Here is a 24,751-nt window from a genome sequence, read left to right as displayed (position 1 = left end):
CACACCAGACCCCTTATCCGAGCACGTTAACCTGGCCGGCTGCAGAAAAGAGGGGGGGACAGAGTGCGCCCCCCCTCTCCTGAACCGTACCAGGCCACATGCCCTCAACATGGGGAGGATGTCCCCATGTTGATGGGGACAAGGGCCTCATCCCCACAACCCTTGCCCGGTGGTTGTGGGGGTATGCGGGCGGGGGGCTTATCAGAATCTGGAAGACCCCTTTAACAAGGGGGACCCCCAGATCCTGCCCCCCCTATGTGAATTGGTAATGGGGTACATTGTACCTCTACCATTTCAGGAAGGAAGTGTAAATAATTGTAAAAAACACACACACACACACACTGTAGAAAAAAGTCCTTTATTAATAAAAAAAAGAGAAAAAATCCAGCGATGGTAATCCACTCGGTCCCTGCTCCCTGCTCCAACGTTGTCTGTATCCAGCGACGGGTGATCTCCTCTCAGGTCCAGCAATGAGAAGATCGTCCGGGATCCAGAGCGCAGCATTGCCTGCCTCCTCTCTCCGCCAGACACAGCCCAGCGAATGACGTGCCTGGAGCTTTGACATTTCTTATATTTGTGAGGCGGGGCCACTGTCACGTGACCCCGCCCCCTCTGACTCAAGGGGGAAGCCTGGACTTCCCCAGCAAGGTAGCAGAGTGTGCGTCAGAGGGGGACGCGGTCACGTGACGGTGGCCCCGCCTCACAAATATAAGAAATGTCAAAGCTCCAGCCGCTCATTCGCTGGGCGGTGTCCGGCAGAGAGAGGAGGCCGGCGATGGTGCTCTGGATCCTGGACGATCTTCTCATCGCTGGACCGGAGAGGAGATCACCCATCGCTGGATACAGACAATGTTGGAGCAGGGAGCTGGGACCGAGTAGATTACCATGGCTGGATTTTTTTCTTTTTTTTTATTAATAAAGGACTTTTTTCTATGGTGTGTGTGTGTTTTTTACAATTATTTACACTTCCTTCGTGAAATGGTAGGGGTACAATGTACCCCATTACCAATTCACATAGGGGGGCCAGGATCTGGGGGTCCCCTTTGTTAAAGGGGTTTTCCAGATTCTGATAAGCCCCCCACCCGCATACCCCCACAACCACCGGGCAAGGGTTGTGGGGATGAGGCCTTTGTCCCCATCAACATGGGGACATCCTCCCAATGTTGAGGGCATGTGGCCTGGTATGGTTCAGGAGAGGGGGGCCGCACTCTGTTCCCCCCTCTTTTCTGCGGCCGGCCAGGTTAACGTGCTCGGATAAGGGGTCTGGTGTGGATTTTTGGGGGAACTTCACGCCATTTAAAAAAAAAATTGGGATGGAGTTTCCCTTAAAATCCACACCAGACCTGAAGGGTCTGGAATGGATATTTGGGGGGAACCCCACGTCATTTTTTTTTTAAATTGGCGGCGGGGTTCCCCTAATATCCATACCAGACCTGAAGGGCCTGGTAATTGAATTAGGGGGGACCCCACGCTTTTTTTTTAAAATGAATTCCCTATGAATTGCCGGAGCCGACAATTCATTATAGCCGCAAGTCCGGTTTTAAATGCCTTTTTTTCCTTTCAGAAATGACACTTTGTGCAGGGACAGTTCTATGTACGGGAAACATGTCATATTTCACATGCTAACTTTACCCCCCCCAGGTACGAAATTTAAAGTAATATTTCACTTTTATTGTTTTACTTTTAGCATTATTAAATTCACTGCTCCTGAAAAAACGGCGGTGTTCCGCGGCTTTTTTCGAATTTGCCGCAAACACCCCAAATTGTTCGTTGTTCGCCGAACAGGCAATGTTCGAGTCGAACATGATTTCGACTCGAACTCGAAGCTCATCCCTAGTTAACAGCAAAGACTCATAAAATAAATACAGATATATGCATATACACCTCCACCCAAAATGCAGCGTGCCAGATAAAATATTCAGTGATAGCACCTCTGAGTGCACTTGCAGCTCACCTCCCAGCTGTTTGTCCAAACAGCTAAACAAAGTCACATATTAAAACTGGATATGGAAGCTGATAAACACCTTCTCCTAATTCCTGGGACAGCTCTCAGCAGCTAAAATGTGTCACGGAAAAATAAAAGGTACATGGAGAGTGCATATAGCGTGACACTGTGAGGGAACCTCAAAAGAAAGATAAAATCTTGAGATGATGCACTCACATGAAGCAAATAAGGCAGTGGGCATCAACCATGAGTGCCGAACTCGTATCCCCCTCAGAACGTCAACTATGCAGGTGGAGGTATATTCTGATCCTCATACGTCCAATGGCATGGCTCAGTGTGTAGAAATGGCATTAGAAAGAAAGAGGGACCATAGAATAACTCTGTATAAAGTATAAATTTAATAAAAAACAAAAAAAAACTCACATTTCAGCAGTAAAAAAGTGTAAAAATCCACGAGCGCCGAGCTCGTAATAAAGCGTCAGACTCTGAGCCCGGTGCTCCAACCCCGACGCGTTTTGTCACATCACGTGACTTCATCAGGGGAAAACACAGGGTAAGGTGGATACACTTAAATAGTCTCCAGGGACAGGACGGACGTCAGCCATTTTCTAGAAGCCTGCCATAGAAATACATAGCAGACATTTTGTTGAAGTCCTCTATTGTAGTGAATGGATCCGCCATTTTCCCAAAGACCATTCCACAGCAATGTGTGATGAATACACACATCCTAATACCAGAGACCAACGGCATAAGTGGGCATCTAGGCATGTTGTAAATACACCTATACGCAAGGTCTCTACTAAAAAGGGGGCTGGCTGACGGAAACTAAAATAAAATAAAGGGGCCAGCCTGCTGTATGATAGGAATGGAAAACAAATATATGGAAGGCACTACGGGAGAAAATGAAGGGGGGGGGCGGAGAGAACCACATACAAATATGAATATGGACAGAGCCATCAAGAACAAAGCATGTTAATAGTGTTGTGCTATACTTAAAGGAGGGATGGAGGCTCAAAAAAAGACTAGCAAAAATGGGGAAGTAAACAAAGGCATAAGAAACCTGCCATCCAATGGGGGATTACATGCCTAAGGTAAAAAATGTATATAGCGATATATATAAATGGAATATACATATGTGAATACACGCATGTATATATACAAATGGAGTCACAGGGACAGTACAGGTGATTGAAGTTAATCAAAAAATGATAATAATATACATGCAGATAAGTGGTCGGCATGGTATACTAGCATAATGACAATAATAAAACCACAGGGACAGCACAGGTACCTGGAGCATGATGAGGACATCCAAAATATAATCAATCAAGTATACTACCATAATACTAGTGGAAAGGTGAAGGAAAATGGGAAAAGGGGGCAACGATAAATAAAGATGAAAAAAACACACTATACCTGCCCTAAAAATCACTCAAGAAACTGTTTAAAGCGGGGGTTCACCCTATTAAAAAAAAAAAAAAGGATTGAATACAGACTTTGATTTAAAGCGGTGGTTCACCCTCCTTAACAACAGTGCAGCATTACATTCGGCATCGTAGCGCGAGCTACAGTATGCCGGTCTTACATTTTTTATCCCCGTACTCACTGTGCTATTGTACATTGAAGATTCCGGGGAATGGGCGTTTCTATGGAGAGAGAAGGTGATTGACGGCCGGCCCTGGCACGTCACGCTTCTCCGGAAATAGCCGAAATAGGCTTGGCTCTTCACGGCGCCTGCGCATAGCCTGTGCGCAGGCGCCGTGAAGAGCCGAGACCTACTCCGGCTGTCTTCGGGGAGCGTGATGTGCCAGAGCCGGCCGTCAATAATCCTCCCTCTCCATAGGCACGCCCATTCCCCGCGGCAGACGGAATCTTCAATGTACAATAGCACTGTGAGTACGGAGATAAAAAATGTAAGACCGGCATACTGTAGCTCGCGCTACGATGCCGAATGTAATGCTGCACTGTTGTTAAGGAGGGTGAACCACCGCTTTAAATCAAAGTCTGTATTCAATCCTTTAGGGGCAAAAGAATCCATGGAAAAAATGCATTTGGATTCAGATTGACTGATGGTCCTTGCTTTATGTCCCCCTCGCCACGATCTAATATATGGCTCAATGACCCAAAATTTTAAATGGGAGGGGTCTTTATTTGGAAATTCTAGAAATTTTAGAAAGTGCCTAGATACTGTGGGCTAGATTCAGATAGGTGAGCGGATCTTTAGATCTGATTTACGTTACGCCGCCGCAAGTTTTTCAGGCAAGTGCTTTATTCACTTGCCTGTAAATTTGCGGCGGCGTATCGCTAATCCCCCGGCGGAATTCAAACTCGGCGGGTAGGGGGCGTGTATCATTTAAATGAAGCGAATTGCACAGTGGTGATCAATCAAACACAAAAGACAGCCCAGACTAAGCATGTGCTACTTTTAAAATTACATATCTTCCCAAATGCATGTATATGGACAAACAACCATACAGCCACACCCCAATGACAAGCCAGCCAAAGCATGCATTATCTTTAAATATAATCTAAAGCCGTGTACACACGATTGGTACAGACCGATGGACTGTTTTCTTCGGACAAACCGATCGTGTGTTGGCCCTATCGGTCTTTTTTCCATCGGTGAAAAAAAACGGTGAAAAAAAATAGAATATGTTTTAAATGTTTCCTATGAATAAAAAAACGATAGAAAATCAGATTGTCTGTGTGGAACTCCATCGGAGAAAAATCCATGCATGCTCAGAATCAAGTCGACGCATGCTCGGTTTTTGGGCCCCTTTAATTTGGACCTCACTGGGATAGTCAGTCCATGAAGCAACTCCAAATGGGTTTTCCTTTTTAGTTTATAGTTCAGATTACTTATATGTTGTAGTTTAGATTGACAGGTCTGTTTATAGTTTAGATTGACAGCTCCGACTTGTATTAAAACTAAAAGGAACATAAAAGGAAGTTATTGGTCAACCCTTCTGTTTCACTGTGATCAGCAAAAACGGTTGCTATGGGTTATAAAATCTTGCAAATTGCTGAAGATACAATAATCTTGTCTCCACCATAATTTTATGAGGAATTCTCGGCTTCCTTTTGAAGTGATAGGAAGAAATTAATTTCAAAAGAGAATGTTTGTAAGTAAACTGTAAGTGGTACAGTATCATGTGGGTAGAGTTGGAGGCAACACTCTCTCAAGATGTCACAGCCAAGAGATGTACTCAAACGAAGGAATGTGATTATAAATTATTGTTTTACCTTATACAGTACATTTACTATCATAATCATAATTGTTAATCTCTTCATATTAGTAGGGATTATGGGGTGGTAGATTGGATAAGCACTGATTTGCTTTTGACCAATTATTGGTCAAACTTGGGGGAATCCAAAATAATTCTAAGCCAGTTGGCAGATATAGCTAATTCAATTTGACTTTCTTTTAGTTCAAAAAGTTGAAAGTTGTGCCAATATCTCCCTGATCACCTTGCATTATGTAACTTTGTAACTAGGGTATAGAAAATGATCCCAGTAATGGCCCTATTGTTTGGAGAAATATTAAATACATGTGTAAGCAAGCTGTATTATGAGAAACTGAGTTAAAGTGGTACTGAACCCAAAGCCAATAATGCAATATTATTACATAAAACTAATTATATATGTATTATTTAATAAATTATATAATGTATTATATAAAACAAATCAATGAGATTGAGTAGTCTTCTTTTGCTTTACTTGAACATAGAGGGGCAGATCCACAAAGAAATTACGCCGGCGTATCTATTGATACGCCGGCGTAATTTTAAAATTCCCGCGTCGTATCTTTGTTTTGAATCCTCAAAACAAGATACGACGGCATCACGGCTTGATCCGACAGGCGTATGTCTTTGTACACCTTCGGATCTTAGATGCAATTTTTCAGGCGGCCGCTAGGTGGCGTTTCCGTCGTAATCCGCATCGAGTATGCAAATTAGCTATTTATGGCGATCCACGAACGTACGTCGGCCCGGCACATTTTTTTCCGGCGTTTGCGTTTGGCTTTTTCCGGCGTATAGTTAAAGCTGCTATATGGTGGCGTACTCAATGTTAAGTATGGCCGTCCTTCCCGCGTACAATTTTGAATTTTTTGCGTCATTTGCGTAAGTCGTTCGCAAATAGGAATTTGCGTAGAATGACGTCACCGTCATAAGCATTGGCTGGTTCCGGTTTAATTTCGAGCATGCACACTGGGATACCCCCAGGGACGGCGCATGAGCAGTTAAAAAAAACTTTGATTACGTTGGGTCACGACGTATTAACATAAAACACGCCCACATCACAGCCATTTTAATTACGCGCCCCTACGCCGCGAGAGATACACTACGCCACCGTAACTTATGGCCCAAATTCGTTGAGGATTCAAACCAAATCAAAGTAAGTTACAGCGGCGTAGCGTATCTTAGATACGCTGCGCCCGGCGCAGATGTATGTGGATCTGCCCCAGAGTCCGTTAAACAAGAACATGTACTGTAGTTAGATCAGAGTATAAGATCTTTTACTGGCCTATACTATAACAATATATATATATAATATATATGTAATTAAACATATTTTTTATCATTATCACTAAAGAATAAATCCACAGTACATGTTAGGATAGCTTACTATATAAAAGTGTGCTCATACTGTATGTCTACATAACCTGGTAGAATTTATGTTTTCTTGAGCATTTTCAGAGAATATGAATGATAACACAAAAAAATTTCTTTTACTCATGGCTAAGTGTTTGGCTAAAGCCATTTATTATCGATCTGTGTGTTTACTCACTTTAAATCATAATCAAAACAGAAACTAGCTAAATGTTTACATACCCCAGTTCTTAATACCGTGTATTGCCTCCTTTAACATCAATGACAGCTTGAAGTCTTTTGTGGTATTTGTGAATGAGGCGCTTTATCTTCACAGATGATAAATCTGCCCATTCCTCTTGGTAAAAAGCCTCCAGTTCCTGTAAATTATTGGGCTGTCTTGCATGAACTGCACATTTGAGATCTCACCAGTGTGGATTAATGATATTGAGGTCAGGAGACTGAGATGGCCACTCCAGAACCTTCACTTTATTCTACTGTAGCCAATGACAGGTCGACTTGGCCTTATTGTCATGTTGGGATGTCCAAGAACGTCCCCTTCGAAGCTTCCTGGCTGATGAATGCAAAGGTTCCTCCAGTATTTTTTGATAACATACTGCAATCATCTTGCCATCAATTTTGACCAAATTTTCTGTGCTTTTGTAGCTCACACATCCCCAAAACATCAGCGATCCACCTCCGTGTTTCACAGTAGGAAGTAGTTTGGCTTGGGGTTACCGCTATTAGTACTGAAATTCAACCCTGAGCCTGACTAGGAATACCGCCAGGGAGGTTAATAGTCATTTAAACCCCTTTTGTCAACTTGTGTGCATGTTATCGGGCCAAATTCACCAGGGTATGTAAACTTTTGATCAGGGTAATTTCTGTTGTCATTATGATTTAAAAAGAGTATCATTCATATTCTCTGAAAAAATGGCCAAGAAATCATACATTTGCCAGGGTATGTAAACTTATGAGCACAACGGTATTTTTGGATCCCATCATACTTTTAAACAATAGCTTTGTGGGAACAATTGTTTTGTAGAAATAGGTAAATGTTGCACATAACAGTTAAGAAATAACATTTCCAGTACTATAATTACTATTATCTGAGTTATAATTTGAATGGCAGTAGTAACTTTGTATATGATTTTTAGTTTTACAGCATATTGCTTACCTGAGCCATAACACCACCCAGCCCAGTAAGAGGGTCTCCCCCACTCGCTGTCCCTGTGGTCCACGTGATCTCTGCATAATTGAACATTGCAAAGCTAGATGCCCCATCTGAAATCAGCAGAGCTTGAAATGTATTCACCTGAAAATGTAATTAAAGTATCATGAAAAGCTTTCCTCCATTCTGTATCATCTTTTCAAGACTGGCAGGTTACATTGAAACAAAAAACATGCAACAATGTGATTATATGATTACTTTACAACTAACAAAGAACTATTTAAAACCAAGAGCTTATATTTTGTTTGAGGGGGCATTAAACTACCAGATACAAACTATCTGGCATTGAAAGTAGCTGAAAGTATTTTAAAGACTGTAAAGGGCTGTATAAGCTAATTTGGAACATGATGTAGTTCATTGAATTTGTAAATTTGTAATTGGGACCTTTGTAGGTTGGCATTGTCAACCTTTCCTTCTGAAAAAAATAGTTTTCTGATTATCAAGTCACAGACAGAATAAATAAGCATATTCATAATTTTAGCATTCTAACTTTACATTTGTTTATGCTTGTTTATGTCTTAAAGTAAAAATTCAGGCCGATTTTTTAAACATTAGGAGTGCTTGCAACAGTTTCCTCCCCTGAGGCCTCGTACACACGACCGAACATGTCCGCTGAAACTGGTCCGTCGGACCAGTTTCAGCAGACATGTTCGGTCGTGTGTAGGGCCGACCGGACAATTTTCCGGCCGACCAGACAGGTTTCCAGCGGACAACTGTTTCTTAGCATGCTAAGAAACATGTCCGCTGGAACCATGTCCGCCGGACATGTCCGATGGTCAGTATGACTCATCGGACATGTCCGCTGGCCCGAGAACCTGCGCATGACGTCGAAGTGATTCAACGCATGCGTGGAAGCATTGAACTTCCGGGTTCGCGCACGTCGCCGCGTCATTGTCGCCGACACGTCGCCGCGTCATCGTCGCCGCCACGTCACTGCGTCGTCTGTCCGTGGGAAATTTGGTCTGATGGTGTGTACAGCCATCAGACCAAATGATCCCAGCGGACATATCCGATGAAAACGGTCCGCGGACCGTTTACATCGGACATGTTGGGTCGTCTGTACGAGGCCTGAGGTGTAGCTCAGTGCCTGGTTCCCTCTGTGTCCTTTAAAATCACTGCTTGTGATGACACCAGGTACTAAAGAGATTACTGGACTTCCAGTCTGCTGAAGCTGTGAGATCTGTGGCTCTGATACAGGGATAAGATACTGTTTTATAGCTGCCCCCCTCTCTACTTGTCTCATCACAAAACATTATATATTACACATGTTACTTAAAGTGGAGCTCCACCCTCTTTGACTACTTAGCTTCATCCCCTGTAGTTCTGTCTCCTTAAATAGATTTGGCATATAATTTTTTTTTTGTGTTAATTTATAATCTATTTGTTGTTCCGGCCGCGGACGCAGCGGCTCCAGCGGCCTCATCGCGTCATCTACTGACCGCTATGCCTCCTGGGAGATGTTTGTCATCAATCCCAGGAGGCCGTGAGCCATAGCATCGCGGAGATGCCTGGCACCATTTTAAATATGGGAAAAATTGCATTCTTTGCCAGTGTTTACCTAGCGTCCAAAGGAGTAACATCCCCAGGGGAGGATAAACTATTTGAGAGCGGTAAGTGTCGTGGATAATTCTGGGGGTCAAAAGCGGCAGTGTGATGGGCGCAGTGACAGCGGCAGCGTGATGATGGCAATGTGCGGTGGGACATTTGCTGTGATGGGGGACAATGTGCGGTGGGACATTTGCTGTGATGGGGGACAATGTGCAGTTTGCTGTGATGGTGGACAATGTGCGTGGGACATTTGCTGTGATGGGGGACAATGTGCAGTTTGCTGTGATGGTGGACAATGTGCGTTGGGACATTTGCTGTGATGGGGGACAATGTGCGGTGAGACATTTGCTGTGATGGGGACAATGTGTGGTGGGACATTTGCTGTAATGGGGGACAATGTGCGTTGGGACATTTGCTGTAAGGGGGGGACAATGTGCGGTGGGACATTTGCTGTAATGGGGGACAATGTGCGTTGGGACATTTGCTGTGATGGGGGACAATGTGCGGTGGGACATTTGCTGTAATGGTGGACAATGTGCGGTGGGACATTTGCTGTGATGGGGGACAATGTGCGATTTGCTGTGATGGTGGACAATATGCGGTGGGACATTTTCTGTGATGGGGGACAATGTGCGGTTTGCTGTGATGGTGGACAATGTGCGGTGGGACATTTGCTGTGATGGGGGACAATGTGCGGTGGGGCATTTGCTGTGATGGGGGACAATGTGCGGTGGGACATTTGCTTTGATGGGGGACAATGTGTGGTGGGACATTTGCGTTGATGGGGGACAATGTGCGGTTTGCTGTGATGGTGGACAATGTGCGGTGGGACATTTGCTGTGATGGGGGACAATGTGCGGTGGGAGATTTGCTGTGATGGGGGACAATGTGCGATTTGCTGTGATGGTGGACAATGTGCGGTGGGACATTTGCTGTGATGGGGGACAATGTGCGGTGGGGCATTTGCTGTGATGGGGGACAATGTGCGGTGGGGCATTTGCTGTAATGGGGGACAATGTGCGTTGGGACATTTGCTGTGATGGGGGACAATGTGCGGTTTGCTGTGATGGTGGACAATGTGTGGTGGGACATTTGCTGTGATGGGGGACAATGTGTGGTTTGCTGTGATGGTGGACAATGTGCGGTGAGACATTTGCTGTGATGGGGGACAATGTGCGGTTTGCTGTGATGGTGGACAATGTGCGGTGGGACATTTGCTGTGATGGGGGACAATGTGCGGTGGGAGATTTGCTGTGATGGGGGACAATGTGCGATTTGCTGTGATGGTGGACAATGTGCGGTGGGACATTTGCTGTGATGGGGGACAATGTGCGGTGGGGCATTTGCTGTGATGGGGGACAATGTGCGGTGGGGCATTTGCTGTAATGGGGGACAATGTGCGTTGGGACATTTGCTGTGATGGGGGACAATGTGCGGTTTGCTGTGATGGTGGACAATGTGTGGTGGGACATTTGCTGTGCTGGGGAGGAGATGTTTGACACTGGAGAGAAAAAAAAAACATGAAACTGAAACTTATTACACTGCTTGTGCAGCACTGAGCATGTGCGAGATTTGCAAGTCTGAAATCCAGGAAGACATACAGTCTGGCTTCATGAAGCCCACACTTAAGATGGCCACAGTCTATTTCTAGTTTATAAACTTCTAAATGCTGTAACAACCTAACAAAACGGACCTTAGTTTACAGACTAACTTTACTAGAATACATTAAGCTTGTGTATTACAGGGGTATTTATATTTAAAAAGTGTAATTGTGGCCAGAGCTCCACTTTAAGGAAGAATCAATTCCCAAATTGCTCCCTACCTCTTTTCACATCATAGTCTCCTTTTCTTCTGGGCTCTCTGTGCTGGCCAAGCCCCTCTGCCCTCACCTCACTACATAACGGTTTATGTAGCAGGCAGGTGGGAGCAAAGGGGAATAATATATCATAGCTAGTCTTTTTGGGACTGCTTACATCACATCCAAGATCACGTCCAGCAGCAGTCTCAGGGCTTTTTGATGACTGCACAAGGGAGGCTTTACAGGTAATTAACTTGCCTAAAATATGTTAAATGCATATCTAATCTTATGGAAAAACTGTTGTTAAAATTGTCTGGTGACAGGGTCTCTTTAAATGTCAACTCAAATTTCATAATCCAGTTCTGTTCATACCTGTTTTATTAATTTTAAAGAATAGATATGCTTATATTAATATTAATATACTTTAGCTCATTTATAATATCCAGGCATCTGACGCATGTCTACAGATATACAGATATCTTCCTTTCTCCTGCTGATGTCCCCTGAGATCCCTATTAGGATCCATGACCAACGGACATTATAGTTTTTCTGCCAGATTGCTGATAAAGCTATTTGCAGATAGTTATAAATCAGAGTAGTTCTATAAAAGAACATATCTATTTAGAAGTTCATGCTCACAGACTAAATTTACTGCAAGGATAAGCAAGTTGAATGCACATCCAGAGGAATGCCAGTGACATACTCCTATACAGAAAAAGCAAGCAGTATATATGGATATACAGTATATACATACAGCAGCAAACAAAACAAAAAAACTGAGTGAGGTCCTCAAAATCCATACCAGACCCTCCATGTTTGATACGGATTTTAGGGTTGTATCCCACACAAAAAAGAATAGTCTCCCCCCAAAATCTATACTGGGACCTTATCTAAGCATGGACCATAGGCATCCCCCCTGTCAAAGCATCTGGTCCCCATGTTGATGGAGACAAGGGCCTCTTCCCCACATTCTTGGTCCTGTAGATCTGGGGGTCTGTGGGGAAATGAATTATCAGAATCTGAAAGCCCCCTTTAAAATAAGGGGGCCTCTAGATGTTCACCCCCCCCCCCCCCACACACACACACACACACAAATGAGTAAGGGGTATGTGGTACCTCTAGTCACTATTTTACAAATAAATATTAAGCAGTAAATAAAAATAGAACATATAACATGGGTGCTCAATCTGTGGCACTCCAGCTGTTGTGGAACTACAAGTCCCATCATGCGTTTGGGAGTCATGATTGTAACCATCCACTGCTTGCAATGCTTAAAGTGGATGTAAACCCAAAATTATTATTTTTTGTCACAATGTAGAGTATAAGATTCCCTATCATCTGTGCCCAGTCTTGCCACACAGAGTTAATCCAGCGCTGAGCAATCCTCTTTTAATGTTCAGTGAAAATTAACAGAATTCCAGATAAAAACTTGCCAAATTATAAAGTCCGTTTCTCTGTTCTTGCTTTGTGTTACAGGTTATTTACATATCCTGGTAATATACAATTAACTTTGGATCACCTCATATTATGATAAACATAACATAACATATGATAAACATGTCCAAGCTCTAGATATGTAAATAACCTGTAACACAAAGCAAGAACAGAGAAACGGACTTTATAATTTGGCAAGTTTTTATCTGGAATTCTGTTAATTTTCACTGAACATTAAAAGAGGATTTCTCAGCACTGGATTAACTCTGTGTGGCAAGACTGGGCACAGATGATAGGGAATCTTATACTCTACATTGTGACATCAAAAACAAAAAAAAATTGTTTGGGTTTACATCCACTTTAATGAAACTTCTGCAACAGCTGGAGGGACACAGGTTGAGAACCCATGACATATAAGTTCTTTATTAAGTAAAAGACAAAAAAATGCCCCACAGTTTAAACATATTATTAATCACATGTCACATGTAAATCTATGTAAATCATGATGAACAAATGCCACCTCTTTAACCTCTTCCATACAGGGCTGTTATACACACTTCCATACCAGGCCTATTCTGGCACTTCTCTCCTACATGTACAAATCATAATTTTTTTGCTAGAAAATTACGCAGAACCCCCAAACATTATATATGTTTTTTTAGCAGACACCCTAGGGAATAAAACGACGGTCATTGAAACATTTTATCTTGCACGGTATTTGCGCAATCATTTTTCAAACGCCTTTTTTTTGGAAAAAAATTGTTTCATGAATTAAAAAAATTAAAAAACAGTAAAGTTAGCCCAATTTTTTTGTAAAATAGGAAAGATGATGTTACCCCGAGTAAATAGATACCTAACATGTCACGCTTTAAAATTGCGCACACTCATGGAATGGCGCCAAACTTCGGTACTTAAAAATCTCCATAGGCAACGATTTGAAATTTTTTACAGGTTACCAGTTTAGATTTACAGAGGAGATCTAGTGCTAGAATTGTTGCTGGCACTTTAACGCACGCGGCGATACCTCACATATGTGGTTTAAACGGCGTTTACATATGTCGGCGGGACTTGCGTGTGCGTTCGCTTCTGCGCGCAAGCTACCGGGGACAGGGGCGTTAAAAAAATAAATTTTATTTATTTATTTTTTTTATATATATTTATTTCTTTTTTTACACTTTTTTTTTAAAATTTTTTTTTTTTTTGATCACTTTTATTCCTATTACAAGGAATGTAAACATCCCTTGTTATAGGAATGTGTGTGACAGGTCCTCTTTATGGAGAGATGCGGAGTCAATAAGACCGCACATCTCTCCTCCAGGCTGGAAAGCATGAAATCGGTGAAAAAAAATTCACCGATCTCATGCTTACTGTTGCTTAGCAGCCGCAATCACGGCTTTGTTTACTTACAGGGACCCGGGCGTGACGTCATCACATCGCGCCCGGGTCCTCCGACGGTCATAGAGATGACTGGTGACCATCTGGTCACCAGTCATCTCTATGCTTCCTGCGCGCGCCGGACGATTCGTTCTCCGGGCCCCCGATGGCACGGGAGAGCCCGGAGAAGCACCGGATGGCGGCGGGAGGGGGGGGATGTCCCCTCCCGCCGCCTGTAAGAACGATCTAGTGGCGGAACCGCCGCTATGATCGTTCTTACGTTGTGCAGAATCGCCGGCAGTTTAGAAGTATATCTGAATGATGCCTCTAGCTGCAGGCATCATTCAGATATCCACCCGGAAAGCCCAGGACGTCATATGACGTCCACTCTGAACGGCAGAGGTTCTTTGTGGACGTCATTTTACTATGGGCCGGTAGGGAAGTGGTTAAAACAAACCAAGCATGCTCAATGCACTCCTGACTGACTCTAGGCACATAAAAAACATGGCCTTTCAAATAAATGTAAATAAAGGGGTGGGGATCTTGAAAAATATTATTGACCAAATATACATACTCAGATGGGGAGAGGCAATTTTTTCTTTGTGTGGAGTACCCCTTTAAAGGGGTGTTCCAGCCTTTTTTTAAGTTTATTAAAAGTCAGCAGCTACAAAAAGTGTAGCTGCTGGCTTTTAATAAACAGACACTTACCTGCTCCACGGTTCCAGTGACGCGCCGGCCGGGGCTCCGCTCCTCGCCCCCCCTCGCCGGCCTGCGTTTTCATTCCTAGTGTGGGCACCCAGCAGTGACAGCTTTCGGCTTCACGGCCGGGCATCCACTGCGCATGCGTGAGCGGGGCGGCGCCGTCCGATTGGGAGGGGCTGAAATAAGGCGATTAAACGAATCGCCTTACCAGCCCTTCGACGGAAGGAGGAAGTGGGACAGGAAGTCCCACTCCTCCTGACCCCCCCACTACCCCCCAAAAAAAATACAAATGTGGCGTGTGAGGGGGGAAGGAGTGGATTAAGCGGAAGTTCCATTTTTAGGTGGAATTCCACTTTAAAATCAACACAAGACCCCTTCCTAGGATCATTATCTGGTACTTATTTTGGGGGTTACCCCATCAGTTTTCTTAAGTTGTTATATTCAACGATCCTTGAAGCTTTTTTGTAGTTTATAGTATTTCATTTTTTAGATGGTTACCAATTTTATAGTGAGACACGGTTTGCATTTTTACAGATTTTTGTGCAAATAGGATTTGTATATTTTGTTATTTTTTTTAAAATGTTGTGAGTAGATTTATAAGTGTGTTGAGGTGTAAATGTATACAGAGCTTTTTTCTCAGAAAATAGGTGCAGGAACTCAACCACGACCCCCGTTCAGATTTCACAAACAGTAGAAGGGTCTTAATGGGGCATTAAATACCAGGATTGCATTACATACAGAGTGCAGAGTTTAGGGGGGGGTTACACACAGAGTGCAATAGCTGTCACTTGTAATCACAGAAACCAGACTTCTGTGTTTACAAGTGATTGTGGTGAGCAGGCACCAAAGGGTCTGAGCCAAAGGTGGTGGAACTGAGTTCCCCCAAGTTCCCCCTAAAAAAAAGCCCTGAATGTATATATTTTGGGGATGGGGTGTATGTTTGGTGTATGTTTATGTCCATTGATTTTTTAAATTGGAAACATATTATTTGTATTTTTGTACATATTCCAAATCAAGCTGATTCTGATTTTTGGCCATCTTCATTAGGATTTAAGAACTTCTGTGCACAGCTCAATGTACATTCCAAAGAAGCTTGTGAAATCTACATGTTTATATATTTTTTAAGTCAAGTTCTATTTTCAGGTTTCAAGTATCTTGACATTGGGAATGCATTTGTCACATGTTTACTAAGCACTTGCCAATGAGTTTGTCATGATTTTACCCTAAATTCTTATTGACTTTTAATGAGGAATAAACCAAACCCTATTCTCAAACTGCTCTTGAAAGATTTCAACGAAGATCCTGAATAATAGCAGTTAAAAATATTTCTTTCATATTATTGCAAAGCCGGCACAATAAAGTATAGTTCAGCAGATCTGGAAAACAACAAAAATCATCAAAAGTTTAAAGCAACATATGATCTACTATGTTTAAATATTCAAATTCTTAATTGTGCATTACAGGAGTGGTGCTGCTTCCTCCATAAAACGTGACCTCATCCCATGTGACCAGGAACACCCACGTGGCCGAGAACGATGGTATGTTTGTAAAATGTTTCCTAATTTCTTTAGACACCCTTTTAAGGATTACGGGATCTGTTGTTTCACGGTAGAAAATCTCCCCTCGTATTCCATTGTGGATATCAGCCCAGAAAGGAGCAATAAAAGCACGACCATCAGCTAGAGGAAAAGATTCTGGAGTAAACTGGCTGACGAGAACATTAAATGAAATCACTCCATTGTTGTTAACCTAGTAAAAAATAAAGAGGTGTCAGACACATAATACTACAGTTATAAGCACATTTAACAGCCCAGAAATTTGCATATAAAACTATTAATTTCATACAATTGCATGAGCTACAGACTTTCACAGTACCTGGTACCGAGGGCAAATTCTGGGAAATGCACATAATAGGATATTAAAGGTCAGGCTCAGAAACTATAACATTTACCACAATATACTGTAAACTGCACAGTATGTACCAAATTTAGTTCTGTTTTATCAATTATGTTTTGTTAATTCGTTTTCGGATATTTGTTATAACTAATCAATTAATTTTATTGTTTAATTGTTGCGTTTTCTCGATAATTTGTTATTTACGTATGTACAGTATCTCACAAAAGTGAGTACACCCCTCACATTTTATACAATTTTAAAAATCTTTTCATGTGACAACACTGAAGAAATTATACTTTGCTATATGGTAAAGTAGTGAGTGTACAGCTTGTATAACAGTGTAAATTTGCTGTCCCCTCAAAATAACTCCACACATGGCCATTAATGTCTAAATCGCTGGCAACAAGAGTGAGTACACCCCTAAGTTAAAAAAATCCAAATTGGGCCCAACATGTCAATATTTTGTGTGGCCACCAGTATTCTCCAGCATTGCCTAACCCTCTTGGGCATGGAGTTCACTAGAGCTACCCTCTTGCCACTGGAGTCCTCTTCCACTCCTCCATGATGACATCACAGAGCTGGTGGATGTTAGAGACCTTGCGCTCCTCCACCTTCCGTTTGAGGATGCCCCACAGATGCTCAATAGGGTTTAGGTCTGGAGACATGCTTGGCCAGTCCATCACTTTTACTCTCAGCTTCTTTAGTAAGGAAGTGGTCGTCTTGGAGGTGTGTTTGGGGTCGTTATCATGTTGGAATACTGCCCTGCCACACAGTCTCCCAAGGGAGGGGATCATGCTCTGCTTCAGTATGTCACAGTACATGTTGGCATTCATGGTACTTTTAATTGAACTGTAGCTCCCCGGTGCCCACCACCATGCTTGACTGTAGGCAAGACACATTTGTCTTTGTACTCCTCACCACGCTTGACAACATCTTATCCAAGTAAGTTTATCTTGGTCTCATCAGACCACAGGACATGGTTCCAGTAATCTATGTCCTTAGTCTGCTTGTCTTCAGCAAACTGTTTGTTGGTTTTCTTGTGCATCATCTTTAGAAGAGGCTTACTTCTGGGATGACAGCCATGCAGACCAATTTGATGCAGTGTGCAGCGTATTGCCTGACAGGATGACCCCCCCACCCCTTCAACTTCTACAGCAATGCTGGCAGCACTCATACATCTATTTCCCAAAGACAACCTCTGGATATGACGCTGAGCATGTGCACTCAACTACTTTGGTTGATCATAGCGAGGACTGTTTTGAGTGGAACCTGTCCTGTTAAACCGCTGTATGTTCTTGGTCACCATGCTGCAGCTAAGTTTCAGTGTCTTTGTGACCTTATAACCTAGGCCATCTTTACGTAGAGCAACAATTCTTTTTTTCAGATCCTCAGAGAGTTTATTGCCATGAGGTGCCATGTTGTACTTCCAGTAACCAGCATGAGAGAGTGAGAGCGATAACACCAAATTTAACACGCCTGCTCCCCATTCACACATGAGACCTTGTAACACTAATGAGTCACATGACACCGGGAAAGGCAAAATGGCTAATTGGGCCCAATTTGTGTATGTATTTTATATATTGCGTTATATGTATAGCACAGTGTACAGTAAAACCTTGGTTTGAAAGTAACTTGGTTTGAGAGTGTTTTGCAAGACATGCAAAATGTCTTTATAAATTTTGACTTGATATACAAGCAATGTCTTGATATACAAGTACAGTGGAACCTCGGATTGCGAGTAACACGGTAAACACGGTAAACACGGTAAACAAGCCTTTCGCAATACAGGCAATTTTTTTATTTAAATCCTAACTCGGTTTGCGAGTGTTGTCTCACAAAACAAGCAGGATTCAAGCCTCTGCAGTGTGCAGTATTGCACTTGATCAGGTGCGGAGGCGCCGGTGACACTCTGAGCCGTTCTGAAACACTTGAAAATACTCTGAAACACTCGGAAATACTCAGTTCCCAAGTGTTTCCGAGCCTTTACTATGGTTTCTGAGTGTAGCCGAGCGGTCTCCGAGTATTTCCGAGTCTCTCGGGGCCCCCTCCCCACCTCTGGCCATATGCGATATTGCATGTCATAGAAGTCAATGTGGAACAAATTATCTTTGTTTCCATTGACTTCTATGGGGAAACTCGCTTTGATATGGAAGTGCTTTGAATTACAAGTATTCTCCTGGAACGGATTATGCTTATAATCCAAGGTTCCACTGTATATGTATCACATACAGGCGTTCCAGGACAAATCCATGTTACACATCAAAAGGGTGTTAATGGTGTGCAGGGCCACATTGGTATCTGTCAATCTAATTATGTATTTTAAAGGTGACTTGTTAAACAAAGGGGATAGTGGCCAAACAATATTTACTCCACATATAATAAGGGGACAGATAATGACTCTGTGCTATGTTAATGTGAATATGTAAGAATGCAAATTAGGGCAGTTTGTGACTGCAGCTGTTTACGTCAAGTGGTCATTATCTGTCACTCTGAAAGACAGAAGTAGATCAAAGGCCTAATGTAAATGGGCAATCGAATTGCTTAGCCTTTCTGTATATAGGGGGTATAAACTGGTGTTGAATCTACAGGGTGGGCCATTTATATTCATACACCTTAAAAAATGGGAATGGTTTGTGATATTAACTTCCTGTTTGTGGCACATTAGTATATGTGAGGGGGGAAACTTTCAAGATGGGTGGTGACCATGGCGGCCATTTTGAAGTCAGCCGTTTTGAATCTAACTTTTGTTTTTTCAATAGGAAGAGGGTCATGTGACACATCAAACTTATTGGGAATTTCACAAGAAAAACAATGGTGTGCTTGGTTTTAACGTAACCAAGCACACCATTTTTCTTGTGAAATTCCCAATAAGTTTGATGTGTCACATGACCCTCTTCCTATTAAAAAAACAAAAGTTGGATTCAAAACAGCCAACTTCAAAATGGCCGCCATGCTCACCACCCATCTTGAAAAGTTTCCCCCCTCACATATACTAATGTGGCACAAAGGAAGTTAATATCACCAACCATTCCCATTTTATTAAGGTGTATCCATACAAATGGCCCACCCTGTAGTCATTCTCCCTCAATATGAAGGCACAGGTCTAGGAAAAATGGGACTCTAAAGGCTACTATTCTTTGTCATATTTACTCTGTTGGATTTTGTCGTCTGTTGCAAGTATCTTATGGACTTTGTTCTGTGTTGGAAGTCATATAAAGTGCATCTCTCTGGAAGAATCGGGTTGCTGCTGGGAATTACTCATATTATCATCATCAAAATAATACCTCAATAATAATTATCTACCCACATTACTATATCACTACATTGGTGGTGTGACCTGGATCTCTTCTTCTATGCTCAAATACAATACAACACCCTTCTCACGCAGTTCTCAGGAATGCACTTTGCAAGTAATCCAACCTCCAGCACAAAATTAATCAGCTGATTGGACTTTAAGATTTACTCAGAGTTGACCTTTTGTTTTATTAGACCTTTAGCAAATTATTGAATCATGCCGTATTCATTCGTTATTTTCGTTAAACTTTTTTTTCCTATTAGTTTAAATTGTTAAATTAAATTAAATTGTTTTATTTTTCTTCAGATATTCGGATGCACCTGAATGTCAGAAAGGTGCAAAATTAACCAGAATTTCGATTTGTTACGAAATGAATTGCACATGTCTACAAATCACTCTGACGGTGCTGTACATATGCAGTATAATGAGCAGCAAGGTGATCTCCAAATAATATGTGTACACTTAGTATAAACAGCCTATTGCTACAATTTTCTGGGTTCCTAATTTGTTTGATTTTCAAAATTGGTTACCACATGCGAATCGGTGAATTATGATCAGTGATTCAAGATTCCCTGCAATGCATGCAATGATTTATTGTGCATTCTTACAAGGCGGTAATAGATACCCACACAGGTTGCAATCTAATCAGACTAAGCTGGAATAATTACAAACCTCATAGGCATTTGTGTGCAGTAAGATAGATAGATAGATAGATAGATAGATAGATAGATAGATAGATAGATAGATAGATAGATAGATAGATAGATATCATAATTTAGGATTTTAGATGGTTAAGGCTTTATAGAATTATATACTTGCGTTGCTGTGCCAGTTGAGCAGAATTAGGAATGCCATTTGAATCGCCAATGATATAAGAAATCAGCATGCATTTCTAGTTGACCCCTAAAATTGACCCCTTTTGCTATGTCATTAAATGTTATACATAGTGTAACATAGGAGCTATTGCAAGCTCCCACACAGATGCCCAGCAATCCCTATAAAATAGAGATTGACTTGAGCTGTTTCCTTATTAGGAATCATTTACTATCTGTCCAATCATCTCACTTCATATATGGTTCTCTACAAACTACAAAACACAAATCCCCTTGCTTTCTACAAAACATTTTACTGTATTTGAAACCATTGCCATAAATGCTACAAACTCTCCTCCAAGCTACATACCCTTACCATTATATTTGTAATCCTTCCATTCTAGTCAGCTTCACATTATCTTTTAAACCCCCTGGGCTCTTACAATTTTGGTACTGTATATAGCTAATTCAGTGACCCCCTAACTAAAATATTTCCAAACCCTCAAAGGCAAACAAGCTGATTTGAAATCCCAGTTATATTCCTACTTACAAGTAAGACATAATGTACTGACATACACCCCAGACCTGAACATAGAACACCCTACCTCTTTTAACAAGCTAAGTTTTCATAGTCCCAGCCAACAACATATGATCTCCTCTTTAATTTATTCAACTTTGTGTTGCAAAATCGCTACTATATACGCAGAAATAGAAACAAACTCAAAAGATAGAAATCCCCCTGCCTCTATTGTAACAAATATGAGAAGGAGGCACAGAGTGCTCTATTTTTACAAGATATAGAAAAAATGCAGTATGCGATACTAATGTTTTCCTATATGATGCCTGCCAAAATTCGGACAAATTTTTCATTATTCGGACATTCGGATGCATACGAATTCCCGAATTGTAATATAACGAATTTAACCGAATCCGAACGAATGTTTTCGAATCGAAAACCCGCGGACGAAATTCGATTGAATTCGAAAACAAATTCTATTTGACTCGAATTCGAAAACAAATTCTATTCTAATCGAATTCGAAAACAATTTGATTCGAAAAAAACAAATTCGAATGAAAATTAAAAGCAAATTTGAATCAAAATCTAAAAAATATAAATCGATTTATAAAAAAGAATGCAATAAAATAGAATATAAAATAATAAAACAATAGAATGAAAATCAAAGAATAGTAAAGAACAGAATGGAATTTAATAGAATGTAATCAAATACAATAGAATATGACCTGGCTTCTTCTATCTATCTATCTTCCATTTTCTGAAATTCGAAATTCATATAGAATGAACTCAAATTCGAATAGAAAAATATTAGAAGAGTAGAATAATAAAATATATATACATATATATATATATATATATATATATATATATATATATATATATATATATATATATATATATATATATATAAATATATTTTTTTCTGCTCTATTCTAATATTTTTCTATTCTAATTTGAGTTCATTCTATATGAATTTCGAATTTCAGAAGATGGTTATATATATAAATGTAATTTTATATATATATATATATATATATATAATTACATTTATATATATAACCACTTCTGAAATTCGAAATTCATATAGAATGAACTCAAATTCGAATAGAAACATATTAGAATAGAGTAGAATAAAATATATATATATATATATATATATATATATATATATATATATATATATATATATATATATATATATATATATATATATATATATATATACATATATATATATATATTTTTTTTTTATTATTCTACTCTTCTAATATTTTTCTATTCAAATTTGAGTTCATTCTATATGAATTTCAAATTTCAGAAAATGGAAGATAGATAGATAGAAGATAGATATTTGATTACATTCTATTAAATTCCATTCTGTTCTTTACTATTCTTTGATTTTCATTCTATTGTTTTATTATATTATATTCTATTTTATCGTATTCTTTTTTAGAAATCGATTTATATTTTTTAGATTTTGATTCAAATTTGCTTTCAATTTTCATTCGAATTTGTTTTCTAATCGAATTGTTTTCGAATTCGAATAGAATTTGTTTTCGAATCCGATTGAAATATTATCGAATCCGGTCGAAACATTTTCCAATCTGACCGGATTTTTCGAAATTCGGTCGAAAACGAACGAATTTCGAAAACGAATTTTACACATGTAACGAATCTAACGTAACAAAATTCATTAAATAATGAATTAAAACTAAACTAAACAATTTTTTCCCTTTTGCACATGCCTACCACTCAGAAGAAAGCAACAAGAAGATAATTATCCACTACACAGGAGATCAGTACTTGCACCAGCTATACATGCCTTCCTTGCTATTATGTATTCAATCAGACAGATGGACTTAACCGATAGAACCAGCAATAAAACTCCTAAGTGTACCTGCAACTGGTAGCGGTGGAATTTTCCCCCCACTACATAGATACCCTTTCACAACTATCCCAATTGATCACACCAATCCATTCACCTGCCTATGCTCCAATATGTATAAATCTAGTGACCATACCACGTTTAGTAAAAATTGTATTACAGAGAGCTAAACTATTTCTTAGCTGTATGTTTTACTGTTGAATCTGTGACTTTCTCTGAGGGCTTTGATTATAAAGGTCCACTCTTCCACCAACAATGATACTATCAAATGCATAACTATCTAGATGTAGACCTATTATTTTTATGTATACTGATATTTGATTCTTGTACAACTATATGCCATTTGGCTATTTAGAAAGTACTTATATTAAAGATATGAAAATCCAATAAAAACACATTTAAAAAAATTACTGCAAACTGTTTAAGAAGTAGCATACATGCATATATTTATTAATTAAATTTATGTATTACTATATGTATTTGCAAAGAAACATCATACACTTTATAATCACTTGTTTTTGAAAAAAATGTGGGTGTCAAACATTATTCCTTATTAAATTACTTTTGGAAATGCAGTTTTAGCGGAAAAAAACACTCACATAAAGTGCTTTGTATGGAACTCCAAAGAAAACAAAAGGAACAGAGAGCTTAATTTCAGATGAACTTCCATCATCCACTTTTGGAGTTTTAGTATCATTCTGCCAGAATGGGTACAAAATTGTCTTTGATTGTGCTGTGGATAAAAACATATTTTAAAATGTAACTCCACTTTTGTTGAGAAGCAAATAATCCACTCTGGGTCATGTAGTATAGTATATGTACATTGCAAGAATTGTAACAACCTTTTTAGCAGATTCCTAAAACAAATTCTGTTTTGAAGAAAAATATGTTTGTTCCACTGTGTGCTTTCAAGATTGATTTTTGAATACAAGGGCTTGTTTTATTATAACCACCTGGTGCACTTTCAATGTTCTAAAGAGGAAAGTTGCCTGCATCCTTTTAGAAGTATTTATACCTTAGGTGGTATCTAACCAAAAATTAAAGTCCCATTGCAGACAATGCCTAAAATGGTACTTGTATTTTAGTGCCAATATCTGAGAGAATGAGTGGCTCACTCATTCTCTCGGACCTCAGCACTAAATCACAAGATTGGCTCTATCACACAAACAGGAAATAACATTTCTGGGAGCATTCTGTATACCAACACCAAACGTGTAGAAAAAGCCATCCAATGATAATTAAAACTTCTCTTCTTATTTTCTGTCAATAAACTTTGGGGGGAAAAAATAATTACACAATGTACAGCTGTCTACCTGAGATAAATTAGGAAGCTCCTAAAACTTGGCTCGTTGCTGAACCCTTCATTGGCATGTCTGACACTCCCCCACCCAGACAATCCAATGCTAAAGTATTGGATCTGGCCAGTTATCTGCCCTTTCTTTAGCGTTTTTTTGTCCTTGGTTTCAATGTCATCGGTTTTTGCAGAGACTATGGGCCAGATTCACGTAGCGGTGGCGCAGCGTAACGTAACCCATTTACGTTACACCGTTGCAATTTTTCAGATTTAGTGCCCGATCCACAAAGCACTTACCTGGAAATTTGCGGCGGTGTATCGTAAACACGTCCGGCGCAAGGCGGTCCAATTCAAATGGGGCGGGTACCATTTAAATTAGGCACGCTCCCGCGCGGGACATACTGCACATGCCCCTTTCGCAAATTTCCCGA

General features: G+C 40.4%; 1 protein-coding gene across 1 annotated transcript in view; it reads right to left on the bottom strand.

Annotated features, from left to right (window-relative positions):
• Positions 1-23,826, bottom strand: part of LOC120915224 (alpha-tectorin-like) — a 128,870-nt gene extending 105,044 nt beyond the window's left edge. The window contains exons 1-3 of the mRNA XM_040325555.1: positions 23,626-23,826; positions 16,083-16,370; positions 7,712-7,849 (exon numbers count right to left, since the gene is read on the bottom strand). Of these exons, the coding sequence (XP_040181489.1) occupies positions 7,712-7,849; positions 16,083-16,370; positions 23,626-23,775 (576 nt within the window). The 5' untranslated portion in view covers positions 23,776-23,826. The remainder of the gene's footprint in view (positions 1-7,711; positions 7,850-16,082; positions 16,371-23,625) is intronic.
• Between the last annotated feature and the right edge of the window lie 925 nt (positions 23,827-24,751).

Source organism: Rana temporaria, chromosome 10 (genome assembly GCF_905171775.1).
Source record: "Rana temporaria chromosome 10, aRanTem1.1, whole genome shotgun sequence".
NCBI classification, from domain to species: domain Eukaryota; kingdom Metazoa; phylum Chordata; class Amphibia; order Anura; family Ranidae; genus Rana; species Rana temporaria.
The sequence above is the reverse complement of the archived record's forward strand: the minus strand, read 5'-3'. Positions and strand labels throughout refer to the sequence as shown.